The 14,903-nt window shown below is 39.6% G+C and overlaps 1 protein-coding gene across 2 annotated transcripts in view; it reads left to right on the forward strand.

Moving 5' to 3' along the window:
• Positions 1-1,295: 1,295 nt before the first annotated feature.
• The window catches only part of GOSR1 (golgi SNAP receptor complex member 1), a 55,263-nt gene continuing 41,655 nt past the window's right edge, over positions 1,296-14,903 (forward strand). Inside the window, exons 1-4 of one of the 2 annotated variants that reach the window (XM_047757333.1) lie at positions 1,296-1,389; positions 4,196-4,316; positions 13,775-13,862; positions 14,211-14,318. In XM_047757333.1, coding sequence (XP_047613289.1) covers positions 1,359-1,389; positions 4,196-4,316; positions 13,775-13,862; positions 14,211-14,318 — 348 coding nt within the window. In that variant the 5' untranslated portion in view covers positions 1,296-1,358. The remainder of the gene's footprint in view (positions 1,390-4,195; positions 4,317-13,774; positions 13,863-14,210; positions 14,319-14,903) is intronic. The other variant, XM_047757334.1, reaches the window with a different exon arrangement.

A 14,903-nucleotide genomic window follows, 5' to 3' on the forward strand; every position in this document is an offset into this window, starting at 1 on the left:
GTATTAGAAGAAGTAATCTCTGAAAATCTTTCCCAAATGTGTCAAAAGACATAAACCTAAGATTCAAGAAGCTGAGAAAATCCCAAACAGTATAAAACCAAAGAAATCTATGCTAAAACACACCATAATCAACTTTCTGAAAACTAAAAAAAAAAAAAAAAAAAGTTTTTAAAGCAGAGAGAACAATCTCTTAGCTATAATGGAAAAACAATTCAGTTTCTCATTAGAACTTGTAGAAGCAGGAAGGAATTAGTCCACTTTTCAAGTGCTGAAAAAAAGAAACTGTCAACCCCAGATTCTATATCCGGCAATAATATTTTTCAGGAAGGAAGGGGAAATCAAGACATCTCAGATGAAGAAAAAATAATAGAATTTGTCTCCAGCTGATCTACTCTTTTAACAAATGGCTAAAGGAAGTTTTTGAAACAGAAAGAAAATGATAAAAAAGGAATCTTGGAACATCAGGGAGAAAGAAAGAAAAATTGGAAGAGTAAAAAAAAAATGTATCAGTAAACAAAAAATATGGCTTTCCTTCTTTTAAAATCTATGTTTGACAGTCAAAGCAAAGATTATAATATTATATGATGTGGTTCTCAGGGAACATAGGGGAAATATTAAAGACAACTATAAATGGTAGTGAGTAAAGGCGCAGGTGTGATTTTAAAAACTCTGCAGGAGGAAAGGTTTCTACACTTCACCAGAACTAGCGAAAAATGGACACAAGTAGGTTGGGATAATTTATCTATCTATAAAGGGTGGCTCTGGACATCTGATTTTAGCAGGTTGAGGGGTCAAGATGAGGCACGTTGAAGCAGTTAGAATACGCTTCATATATTTGTTGGCTAGAAAGGAAAGAGGGCTGGGACTCCTAGACAGAGGAAAAGGCGGCCAGTGGAGAGGAGGGCATAAGTTAGAAATGTGGGATAGCGGAGCACAGGGGGAGGTAGGATGAAGAGGTTGGTCGTGGGAAGAAAAGAGCCTTTGGCCCCGAAAAAAAGAGGCTGGCTGAAGATACACATTTGAGAGAAGGTGAACAAAACAGGTAGTTGCGTCTAAGGATAACGTTCTTCTCAGCCTAGAAGGTACCTGCTAAAGAGAGAATTAGTCCAGCTGAGGGTGAGTATGCCAGTTTCGGGCGCGGAGAGCGGATGTGAACACCAGAAAGATGTCAGGGAGCGTCAGACTCTAAACCTGGTTTTCAGAAAGGTGTAAAATAATGAATTGACCGCCAGGTGGCGGTGTATCTGGAGGCTCACGTATCCCATCGGCCCTGGCGCCAGGCGGAAGAAGGCGTGGAGGTGACTCTCTGGCTCGCATCGCCTCCGCTCTCCTATCCCGCCTGACGTTGGACAACAAAGATGGCGGCAGGAACCAGCAATTACTGGGAAGGTGAGTGGAGACCTCGGTTAGTCTCGCTGAGACGCAGAGGGACTGAGTGAAGACAGGTCTTGAGGGACGCTGCAGAGAGAAGAGCCTGGCTTCTGGAGCGCCCGAGCTGAGGGGTGGAGCTGGTCTAGTGGGTGCCCCTGGGCCTGGGGGCTCTAGAGACCGTATGGTCTGGGGAGGGGGCTGCCCTGAGCGGCAAGCCGGACCTGGAGCAGTGGTTGGGCGGAGAGAGCTGAGCCGGGACCGAGAGGAAGAAGGCCTGAGTCGCCGGAGGAAAGCTGGGTTGAGGGGGTAGCAGAACTCGAACGAGGGATTTGGAGTATGAACTCTGGGAGGAAACGAGGGTTGAGCGAGAATATCCCGAGCCCAGGAGGCTGGAGGAGTTAGCGCCTTTGAGTCACTGTTGGATAATTGAGTAGGAAAAGAGAAAGGAGGAACTTGTCAGGCCGGTCCATCGAAGGAAGCTGTGTGAGCGGAATGTCTTCCTCCTTGGCAGCTTCAGGCTGGGACTTCTAGGACTGGGTGTCGAGTCGCATTTGAAGGCAGAGGGAATAACCACCCTCCGTTCTGGAGATCGGTTTTGTTAAAAAGAGAAAGTTGAGAGAACCAGTGTGACTTGTAATTATTGCATTTAATTGTAATTATTGCACTATTGCTGTATCTCTTCTATCAAAAAACCATCGCGTGATTTGACCAATACGTTTATTTAATTCCTGAAATTACGGTTCGATAAAGTAGGTTCATGTAAAACTCGTTCCTGGACCATGATGATGAACAAAGATCAGAAAAGGCTCACCTTTTTCTTTCAGTTGTCTCTGCTTTACTGCAAGATAGAAACTCTTTTGAATCCTTTTCCATTTTAACCAGTTTCCTCTTGCTACCCACTGAAACCTCTGGAAACCACCACAAATGGCAGTATTGTCACTGTCGGCCACTTGATCTAAAATAGTTAATTCTGAGTTCATCCATACCTGCTCGTCATACTTTGAGAATGCTTTTACTTGACGTTTTCTGCTAGAGAAGACAGTTCCTGATTACAGAGAAGCATGCTTATAGTTTAAAACGTATTAAAAGGCTTATTTGAAATGTGTATGTGCTAGCTAGAAAATACTTTAAAATTATGTAGAAGTGTCTGTTGGTTAGCTTTAGTATAAGTCGTTGGGCTGACTTTTTGGAAGTGTCATGCTAAAGGAATTATAGCAGCTTATTATTGACAGTCTACTCTGTGCCAGGTGCTTTAAGCACGTGATTACTAACGCATAGGAAAACCCTGAAGGTAGGGGTTTGAAAAGCAAAAAGCAGAGATTCATAGGTTAAATAGATTGTGAATAAATCTCAGAGCCAGTTCTTAGAACCTCAGAACTTCAGGCTGAGCTGAGATTCTGAGGTTTGATCTCTTGGAGAATGTGCTCCACTGTATTTCCTGCATGCTGCTTCCTGCTTCTCGTTGCTGATGATATTATTGGAATAGTATTTAATATTCCTTATCCCTGAAAGATGAGATCTTTATGCTATGCCTTCAGTATTTCAGCCCTTTTATTTTGACTTCTGCTTCACCGTGAATGAGAGTACACACATCTAGATATGTGTTAACAGACTGGCTTCACTCAGCCACCTAGATGCCAAACTATTATTACACCAGTTCCTCTGCATGCTTGTTTGCTTCTCTTCTTTTAAAACTTAGGTTCTTATTTCTGTCATATTTGTTGGAGTACATTGTTTACTGTTAAATTTAGCCTCTCCAAATATCTTTCAGCAAGCTTTTTTTTTTTTTTTTTGGCCACCTTAACAGCATATGGAAGTTCACAGGCCAGGGGTTGAATCTGAGCCACAGCTATGACCTATACCACAGCTGTGGCAATACCAGATCCCACCATGCCAGGACGGGTTTCAAACCCATGCTGCCACAGAGACAATGCCAGATCCCTCACCTGCTGCACCACAGCAGAAACTCCTTAGCAAGCTTATTGAAAAACAATTTTTAAAGTCTTTGTCAATGATTATTTTTCTTTACACTCACTTACTCACTCTACTATTAAGAATTTCATGGAGTTCCCATCGTGGCGCAGTGACTAACGAATCCGACTAGGAACCATGAGGTTGCGGGTTCGATCCCTGGCCTTGCTCAGTGGGTTAAGGATCCAGCGTTGCCGTGAGCTGTGGTGTAGGTTGCAGATGTGGCTCGGATGCTGTGTTGTTGTGGCTCTAGCATAGGCCGGCAGCTATAGCTCTGATTAGACCCCTAGCCCGGGAACCAGGCCGAGGGTGCAGCCCTGAAAAGACAAAAGACCAAAAAAAAAAAAAGAAAGAAAAAGAATTTCATAAGGTTTATAAAGCTTTGGAACATAAAGAGATAGGAAAGTCCCTGTCAAAAACAGTGATGGTTTTTTTTTATGAAGTTAGCTGGTAAATTGATATGATGCTGGTCATAAACCCTATTCAGTTCCTTAGTGATTTGTAGTCTCTTCTGTTTTCCCCTGAATTACAAAGTTTTAGTTATTGCTATAGAATAATTTCAGGGATATTAGAACAACATTGGTTGTCTAGCTATCTTTTGGGTAAAGCTGAAATTATGCATTTCCCACTGTTTCACCCTTTTTTGCCCCACCTGGAGTTTAAGTAAGTGACAGTTTTCTTTCCCAGGTAGGTATTTGGTTTGCTTCTTTTAACATTTTTCTATAAGAGAGAATCGAGATATATGATAATTTTCATAGTTTGTTTTCTTAGGAAAAGTTTTGTGATTTTTTTTTTTTGTATCTACTGATGGACTTTTTATGTCTGATTATTTGCTTTTATAATTTTATTAAAGATCTCAGGAAACAGGCTCGGCAGCTGGAAAATGAACTTGACCTGAAACTAGTTTCCTTCAGTAAACTCTGTACAAGTTACAGTCACAGCAGTGCCCGAGATGGAAGACGCGACAGGTATAGGTACTACCAGATTCTCTCTCTTATGCCTAAAATTATATCGTGTTTTTAAAGCATTGAAAAATAAAATAAAATATATAACTCTGCAAATTAAATTTGGGGTATTATTAAAAATTACTTATAAAAATTCTTAATTCTTGAGACTAACATTTATTTGGGATCCTTAGGCAAAGATTGTGTTCATGTCAGGAGGAAAACACTAAGGCTTAAGAATGAGTTCACATCAGAAATAAGTTCCTTTTTCAGCCAAAATAAGGAAATGTGGTTGCTCTGCCCCCGTTGTATTTCTTATATTTTCTCATTGCTAAATGAATCTGAGGAACTGCTCAAAAGTGAAGTATACCTACTGCTATTCTAGGATGAATCTAATGTAGTATATATCTTCACTCTTAATGACCCAAGCTATTTTAAATTTTAGTTCTTTTTTGAGAAAGTGGTATACTGCTATTTTAAATATGTGAAAATCTGTTCTTATCTTTGAACTTCGCTTTAGACCAGCTACTTGTTTCAAAAAATATTAGGAAGTTGCACTGAGAACTATATCTAGTCACTTATGATGGAGCATGATGGAGGATAATGTGAGGAAAAGCATATATACATGTATGTGTGCCTGGATCACTTTGCTGTACAGTAGAAAATTGACAGAACACTGTAAATGGAAAAAATAAAAATAATTTAAGAAATAAAAATAAATAAATAAAAATAAAGTTAAAAATAAATAAATAAATTTGGAAAAAAATATTAGGAAGTTATATCTGGCATTTCATAGACAGCCCAAGTAAACCTTTCCACAGAAAAGAAACTCATGGGCTTGGAGAACAGACTTGTGGCTGCCAAGGGGAAGAGGGAGGGAGTGAGATGGACTGGGAGTTTGGGGTTAATAGATGCAAACTATTGCATTTGGAGTGGATAAGCAATGAAATCCCACTGTATAGCCCAGGGAACTATATCAGTCACTTGTGAAGCAGCATGATGGAGGATAATGCGAGAAAAAGAAAAATATATATACGTATATATGTATGACTGGGTCACTTTGCTGTACAGTAGAAATTGACAGAACACTGTACATCAACTATAATGGAAAAAATAAAAATCATTAAAAAATAAAAGAAAATAAATAAAATCAGATTATAACTAGGAAAAAATATTAGGAAGTATTTAAGACACTTAGAAAGATATAAAGACTATTGTAATGTCTTCCCATGTGCCTGTCTCTCACTTTAAGAAATAATCATTACCAATTCAATTTGAAGCCCCTAATGGCACCCTATTTTCTCTCTCCTCATAGTGTCCTTATATTTTTACTATGTATGTTTGTGTTCCTACACTGTTCATAGTGTCCCACCATAGTTATTTTGCAACTTGCTTTTTTGTTTAACATTGTTTTTGAGATTAGGCTATGGATACATTTAAGTGGAGTATATTCATTTGTTGTGTATAATATCACAGTTTATTCTGTAGATGGACATTGTTTCTAATTTTTGCTAATTAATAATAATTTTGATAGCTGACACAAGAGTGTTCATCATGCCAACCCTGTGTTGAGGAAGTTTTAAGACCTTTATATACAGGCTGTGGGAACATTTTTATGTATCTGGCAGTGGAATTGCTAGTTGCAGTTATTGGTATCCTCTATTTTACGTACCTTCCTGAGGATTGGTGGCGGGTGGGATATTTTTCACCTAGGAATAATAAAAATAGTTTTGATTTGAACCCAGAACTTTCTATATTCAGAGCCCATGCTATGTACATTCCAACAAAAGACTCATTCAGTGCTATAGCCAGTGTTGCTACTTTTTATAAGGGCATACTATTAAAGAAGTATAGGTAGCAGAGTTAAAACATTATTGATTCTAAGAACTAAAAGCTCTCGGCATGTCACATAGCTTCGATTGCAGTGCATTGCTTTGCTCTCGCCATGTAGAGAATGAGGAATGTGCTTTTCTATGAGTAAACTTATTTTATCACTAGAAAGCATTTTTCCTGAATGTAAGTCTCCCATTTGACTGCCAGAATGTGTGTGTGTGCAATTTTAAAACTCCAAAGTGTTGAGAGATGCAGTTACATGATGCCTTTTCTATATTCTCTGTGTATCATGATCATAGTTCAGGCCTACCCTGTTTTATTGCACTTTGCTCTGTTGTACTTCACAGATACTGCATTTTTTACAAATTTAAGGTATGTGGCAACCCTGTGTTGAACAAGTCTATTTGTGCCATTTTTCCAACAGTGTTTGCTCATGTTTTGGTAATTCTCACATTTCAAACTTTTTCATTGTTAGTATATATTTGCTCTGGTGAGCTGTGATCAGTGATTCTTTGATGTTACTGTTTTAATTGTTTTGGGGCACCACAAACTGCACCCGTCTAAGATGGTGAACTTAATTGATAAACGACCTTCCACGAGCAGGTCGTTCTCCTATCTCTTTCCCTCTGCTCAGGCCTCCCTATTCCCTGAGACCCAAGAGTATTAAAATTAGACCAATTAATAACCATACAGTGACCTCTAAGTATTCAAGTAGAGTCACATTTCTCTTACTTTAAATAAAAAGTTGGAAATGATTAAGCTTGGTGGGGAAGGCGTGTTGAAAGTCCATATACAGAACACTGTAAAACAGCTGTAATGGGAAAAATAAAAATCATTTAAAAATAAATTTAAAAAAAAGAAAGTCGATATAGGCTGCAAGCTAGGCCTGTAGTGGTAAACAGTTGAGTTCTGAATGCATAGGAAAAGTTTCTCCCAAGGAAATTGAAAAGTGCTGCTCCAGTGAACACTTGAATGATAAGAGAACAAAAGGCCTTATTGCTAATATGGAGAAAGTTTTAGTGGTCTGAATAGAAGATCAAACCAACCACAACATTTGCTTAAGCTAAAGCCTAACACAGAGCCAGGCCCTAACTCTTTTTGATTCTGTGAAGGCTGAGAGAGGCAAGGAAGTTACAGAAGAAATGTTTGAAGGTAGCTAAGGTTCAAGGAAAGAAGCCATCTTCATAACATAAAAGTAGAAGGTAAGGAGTTTCCTGTCGTGGCGCAGTGGAAACGAATCTGACTAGGAACCATGAGGTTGCGGGTTCAATCCCTGGCCCCCTCACTCAGTGGGTTAAGGATCTGCATTGCTGTGAGCTGTGGTGTAGGTTGCAGACGCAGCTTGGATCCCGCGTTGCTGTGGCTCTGGCATAGGCCGGCAGCTACAGCTTTGATTCGACCCCTAGCCTGGGAACCTCCATGCGCCGCAGGTGCAGCCTTAAAAAGCAAAATGCAAAAAAAAAAAAAGTGCAAGGTGAAGTGGCAAGTGCTGCTATAGGAGCTATAGCAAGTTATCTAAGAGATCTAGCTAAGGTAATTAATGAATGTGGCTGCACTAAACAGCAGATTTTCAATGTAGACAAAACAGCCTTCTACTGGAAGCAGATGCCATTTCGGACTTTGACAGTTAAAGAGAAGCTGATGCCTCAAAGCCTCAAAGGTCAGGCTGACTCTCTTGTTAGGGGCCAAAGCAGCTGGTGACTTTAAGTTGAAGCCAGTGCCCATTTACCATTCCAAAAATCCTAGGCCCTTCAGCCCAATTGAAAAAATGGACAAAAGACCTAAACAGACATTTCTCCAAAGATACACAGCCAGTAGGCATGTGAAAAGATGCTCAACATCCCTAATTATTAGAGAAATGCAAATCAAAACTACAATGAGGTACTACCTCATACCGGTTATATTCGCTGTCATTTAAAGGTCTGCAAATAACAATAACATTTAAAAGTCCCAACAGTGTTGGAAGGTGTGGAGAAAAGGGAAGACTTATACACTGTTGGTGGGAATGTAAGTTTATGCAACCACCGTGAAGGTTCCTCAGAAAACCAGAAATAGAATTACCGTATGATCAAGCGATCCTACTCCTGGGAACATACCTGGACCAAACAATGATTCAAAGGGTTATATGTCCCCCTGTGTTCATAGCAGCACTATTCACAGTAGCCAAGACTTGGAAAGAACCTAAATGTCCATCAGCAGAGGAATGGATTAAGAAGATGTACATATGTACAGTGGAATGCTACTCAGCCATAAAAAAAGAACAAAATAGGAGTTCCTGTTATGGCTCGGCAGGTTAAGAATCCAACTAGTATCCGTGAGGATGCACGTTTGATCCCTGGCCTTGCTCATTGGGTTAAGGATCTGGTGTTGCTGTAAGCTGCGGTGTAGGTCGCAGAATCGACTTGGATCCCATGTGGCTGTTGCCGTGGCATAGGCCAGCAGCCGCAGCTCCAATTTGACCCCCTAGCCTGGGAACTTCCATATGCTGCAGGTGCAACCCTAATAAGAAAAAATAATAATAATGCCATTTGCAGCAGCATAGACGTAACTAGTGATAATTATACTAAATGAAAAAAGTTAGAAAGACAAATACCATATGATATCATTTATATGTAGAATCTAAAATTGGCACAAAGGACCCTATCCACAAAACAGAAATAGACTCAAAGACTTAGAGAACAGACTTGGAGAAGAGTGGAGAGGAATGGACTGGGAGTTTGGGGCTAGTAGTCACAAACTATTGCATTTAGAGTGGGTAGATTATGAGGTCGTACTGTATAGCACAGGGAACTATATCCAGTCTCCTGGGATAAACCATAATGGAAAGGAATATAAAAAGGAATGTATATTTCCTTCTTTTTATAGCCGAGTAGTATTCCATTTTATATATGTATCACATCTTTATCCATTCCTCTGTTGATGGACATTTAGGTTTCTTACATGGCTTGGCTATTGTAACTAGTGCTGAGATGAAGAGCGGGGTGCATGTATCTTTTTGAATTATGGTTCTTTTCTAGAGAGATGCCCAGTAGTGGGCTTGCTGGATCATATGGTAGTTCTATATTTAGTTTTTTAAGGACCCTCGATACTGTTCTACATAGTGGTTGTACCAGCTTGCATTCCCACCAACAGTGTAGGAGGGTTCCCTTTTTCTACATCCTCTCCAGCATTTATTGTTTGTAGGTTTTTGATGATGGCCACTCTGACTGGTATGAATGGACCTAGAGATTATCATACTAAGTGAAGTTACTCAAACACTGAAAGATAAACATCATGTGCTATCACTTATATGTAGAATCTTAAAAAAGGATACAAACGAATTTATTTGCGGAACAGAAAAGACTCACAGACTTTGAAAACAAACTTATGGTTACCAAAGGGGACAGTTGAGGAGAGGGCGGACTGGGGTTTTGGGATTGGCATATGCACTCTGAGGTATATGAAATGATTGGCTAACCGGGACCTACTATAGCACAGAGAACTCTACCCGATATTCTGTGATAATCTATTGTGGGAAAAGAATCTGAAAGAGAATGTATGTGTGCACATGTGTAACTGAATCACTTTGTTGTATAGCAGAAATTATCCCAACATTGTAAATTAATTACACTTCAATAAAACTTTTAAAAATGAAAAAAAAAAAAAAGTTCCCGTCGTGGTGCAGTGGTTAATGAATCTGACTGTGAACCTTGAGGTTTCAGGTCCGGTCCCTGGCCTTGCTCAGTGGGTCAAGGATCCAGCGTTGCTGTGAGCTGTGGTGTAGGTTGCAGGTGCGGCTTGGATCCCACGTTGCTGTAGCTCTGGCGTAGGCCGCTGGCTATAGCTGTGATTCGACCCCTAGCATGGGAACCTCCATATGCTGTGGGAGCGGCCCTAGTAAAGGCAAAAAAAAAGAGAAGAAAAAAAGAGGAATGTATACATATGTATAACCAAGTCACTTTGCTGTGCAACAGAGATAAGCACAACACTGTAAATCAACTATACTTTATTTGGGGGGAAAAAAAAAATCCTAGGGCCCCTAAGAATTGTACTAAATCCACTCTGCCTGTGCTCCATAAATGAAACAACAAAGCCTGCATGGCAACACATCTGTTTACAACATGGTTTACTGACTATTTGAAGCCCATTGATGAGACCTACTCTCAGAAAAGAAGATTCCTTTCAAAATCTGACTGCTCATTAATAATGCACCCGGTTGCCCCCAGGGCTCCGATGGAGATGTAGAATGAAATTAATGTTTTCATGTCTGCTAACACAACGTCCATTCTGTAGCCCATAGATCAAGGAGTGGTTTCAGCTTTCAACTCTTATTATTTAAGAAGTACATTTCTGTGGCTTCCGTAGATAGTGATTCCTCTGATGGATCTGGGTAAAGTCAAAATTGAAAACTTTCTGGAAAGATTCACCATTCTAGAGACTGTTAAGAATGTTCATGATTGGGAGTTCCCGTCGTGGCGCAGTGGTTAACGAATCCGACTAGGAACCATGAGGTTGCGGGTTCGGTCCCTGCCCTTGCTCAGTGGGTTAAGGATCTGGCGTTGCCGTAAGCTGTGGTGTGGGTTGCAGACGCGGCTCGGATCCCGCGTTGCTGTGGCTCTGGTGTAGGCCGGTGGCTACAGCTCCGATTTGACCCCTAGCCTGGGAACCTCCATATGCCGCGGGAGCGGCCCAAGAAATAGCAAAAAGACAAAAAAAAAAAAAGAAAAAAAGAATGTTCATGATTGGAGTTCCCGTTGTGGCGCAGTGGTTCACGAATCTGACTAGGAACCGTGAGGTTGCAGGTTCGATCCGTGGCTTTGCTCAGTGTATTGGGGATCTGGCCTTGCCGTGAGCTGTGGTGTAGGTTACAGATGCGGCTTGGATCCCGTGTTGCTGTGGCTCTGGTGTAGGCTAGCAGCTGCAGCTCCGATTTGACCCCTAGCCTGAGAACCTTGAGCAGGAACAGCTCAAGAAAAGGCAAAAAGACAAAAAAAAAAAAAGAACGTTCATGATTCATGGGAAGAGGTCAAAATATCAATATCAACAGGAATTTGGAAGAACTTGATTCCAACACTCATGTATGACTTTGAAGGGTTCAAGACTTCAGTGGACAAAGCAACTGCAGATGTGACAGAAACAGCAAGAAAACTACCTTCTGCTGCAATCTCATGATCAAACTTTCACGGATGAGGAGTTGTTTCTTATAGACATATATATGAATATGTATTTATATGTAATATATATGATTTTTAATGTACTTATTTTATATATGCACATATATCTTTCTTTCTGTTTTTTTTTTTGGCTGCACCTCTGGCATATGGAGGTCCCCAAGCTAGGGATTGAATCCAGGCCACAGCTGTGACCTACGCCAGATCCTTAACGCACGGTGCCAGGGATCAAACTTATGCCACCACAGAAACGATGTCAGATCCTTAACCCACTGCATCACAATGGGAACTGCTGATGAGTGGTTTCTTGAGATGGAATCTACTCCTGGTGAAGATGCAGTGAAGATTGTTCAAATGACAAAAAAAGATTTAGAATATTTCTTTTTTTTTTTTTGTCTTTTTGCCATTTCTTGGGCCGCTCCCACGGCATATGGAGGTTCCCAGGCTAGGGGTCCAATCGGAGCTGTAGCCACCAGCCTACGCCAGGGCCACAGCAACGCGGGATCTGAGCCGCGTCTGCAACCTACACCACAGCTCACGGCAACGCCGGATCGTTAACCCACTGAGCAAGGGCAGGGACCGAACCCGCAACCTCATGGTTCCTAGTCGGATTCGTTAACCACTGCGCCACGACGGGAACTCCCTGTCTTACTTTTTAAAATTTCTGTAGTCACAGCCTTTAGCAACCACCATCCTGATCAGTCAGCAGCCATCAATACTGGAGCAAGACCCTCCACCAGAAAAAAATTACGTGCAAGTCACTGAAGGCTCAGATGATGGTTAGTGTTTTTTAGCCATAAAGTATTTTTATTTTTTTTAATTAAAAAAAATTTTTTTTGTTTCCTCATTCATTTAACAGGTGTTTAATGAGCATCTGCTGTGTGCCAGGCACTATTCTAGGTGCTAGAATAGTAAATTAGACATAGGCAGTTTTCCTCCTCGTGGAGTTTACATCATTGGCCTGTTGTTCTTTTGCAGGTATCTGGGAGGGGAGGATCTGTATTAGTAGTATATACAGCGTTTTGCCTGGGCACATTTTAAATGATAACCACAGAACCTTGCATTGGCTCTGACACATGTTAAAGAATGAGATAGATTCTCAATTGATATATTTTAAGACCAGTAAATTAAAATTTTTAAAGAAATAAAAATTTGGACCTAGTTAAACCTAAATCCTCCTTATTAGCTACTTTTTGGCTGTGTTACTGCTTGTTACTATTGCTTGTAGATGTGTAGATGGGGAAGGGAAATTTTTGCTATTAAACTGATGATTTAATCTATTTTCATTTACCACACCCAAGCACTGTCACAGGGCAAGATAAAGTCTTGAGTAAGATTGGAAAGCATAGTTACTGTCAGGGCATTGATCCGTGTTCAGTATAGCTAAGATCAGTATTGAGCTGCAGCTGCCCATATGATAACATGTACCACTTGGGGACCTAATGAAGATTAGTGGGGGTTTTTTTCAGAAAAAAACAGAAGAATCTTTCAAGACAGATGGTTTTAGAATTTGAATCTGTCAAGCATGTGTAACTTGTAAAATGTTAGGACTGACTATTCAGATTTTAAAAGACAGTTCACCATACTTTTGCAAAGCAAAACGGAAACAGTTGTGTGATGTGAGTGGAAATGTTAAAGGTTGGTACCGAAACTTCCCTGTTTGACGTGACTGTCCATGTTAGATTTAAAGCCGGTTCCTGATGATTTAATAGCTAGTTACTAATCTGTGGATCATTTAAATCCCAATTTTATTTCTTCTTGGAAAGAGTCAGGGAAGAAAGAGAGAATTTAAGGTCTAAGGAACCATAATGGAAGTAAAAGGTTATTCCTCACAGATCTAACATAATCCACAGTACATTTTATTGCCCCTGTTGTATGCTGTACCACATAGTTCTGTAGTTTTAGTTCACATAGTTTGTTTCTTCAGTTTCAGCATTTTATTGGGCACTGCCATAGCTTATGTTACTTTCATTTGTGAAATAGTCAACAGGCATTTAGAATTTCTTTGCATTATTAAGGTTGGATATATTAAAGCTTGGGGCAGTCTTATGTTCAATTATATTTTATACTGTGTTTAATATTTAGAACAGGTGATCTTTATTTTAAAACGTCTATAAAAATTATACCTTCTTAAGAAACAGAATGTTTCAGGGGTTCCACTTGACCTGTTTAAGAATAACTACCTTGGAGTTCCCGTCATGGCTCAGTGGCTAACGAACCCGACTAGTATCCATGAGGATGAGGGTTCAATCCCTGGCCTCCCTCAGTGGGTTAAGGATCTGGCGTTGCTGTGGCTGTGGTATAGGCTGGCGGCTACAGCTCCAATTGGACCTCTAGCCTGGGAACCTCCATATGCTGTCGGTGTGCCCCTAAAAAGACAAAAGACAAAAAAAATAATAACTACCTTATTTTAAGTATATTTTAAAGGATTAAGTATGTTTATGATATTAAATATATTTTAAAGTATATTTATAATGGATTCTCTTTACTTGAACTTCTCTTTAGCTCTGACACAACACCCCTTTTAAATGGATCAAGCCAAGATAGAATGTTTGAAACTATGGCAATTGAGATTGAACAGCTTTTGGCCAGGGTAAGTTCCTTCTGTTAAATGGCTGGCTGTTTTGCTAATAACTGTGTACTTGTTAAATATAGTACTAGATTATATTAATGCAGACATTGTCAGTGAAATCACCCTTTCATTCCAGGTGTGTGCCTCCCAGGCCACATAAATTTTAATGACAGCCATTCCCAGGTTCTGTGCATGTTAATTTAGCTTTTATGGGTTATTTTGGGGAAATACTGAATCCTTGTCTGTTATCTTCTTGTTTTTGTTTTTTCTGTTAGCCAGAAGGACATACAGATATATAATTTATCTCTTTATAGTACTTTCTAAAATATGTTTATTGGTTTTCTTTTTCTTTCTTTTTTTCTGTTTTAGCTTACAGGAGTAAATGATAAAATGGCAGAATATACTAACAGTGCAGGTGTCCCGTCCTTGAATGCAGCACTGATGCATACATTACAGCGACATAGAGACATATTGCAGGTAATATATTTGGCTTGAGATTTTTATGTTTTTATAGGAGGTTTTTTTGGTTTTTTTTTTAAGCCCATGAATAGAAAGTATGTTCCTGTATTTAGGAGAACAAAGAGGAGAATATTCTAAGAGGATAAATGCCACGCTATAGAAATTTGTCTTGTTTTACTTTTTTTCCCCCTTGGTATTATAAAATTCTGAAAATGTGTAATAGCTCCTGCTTTTGCCTGGTAAAATTGAATAATATTCGTGAGTCGGTAAGTGTACTTCTGCTGTGGGAGACCTTGCTAGCTAGCTGAGACAGTGAGATAGCCAGTGGTCATGCATAAGCAATAGTATGGTTGTTTAGAGTGTGCTTTCATCAGGCTTTGAAGAGAACATGGAAGAGAAGTAATTTGCTGTATTTACTGTGTTTGAAGAAATATTAAAACTATACCAATAAAATGAATAAACTCTTAAATTACATGGGCGTAGTAAAAATATAGTAGTAACAATAGGAAGGCAAGTATTTTTAATATTGAAAAAATTCAATCATTTCTAATTTTTAAAACTCTTATTAAAATAGGAATAGAAGGATAGTTTATTTACCTAATG

This window comes from Phacochoerus africanus, chromosome 14 (genome assembly GCF_016906955.1).
Source record: "Phacochoerus africanus isolate WHEZ1 chromosome 14, ROS_Pafr_v1, whole genome shotgun sequence".
Lineage (NCBI taxonomy): Eukaryota > Metazoa > Chordata > Mammalia > Artiodactyla > Suidae > Phacochoerus > Phacochoerus africanus.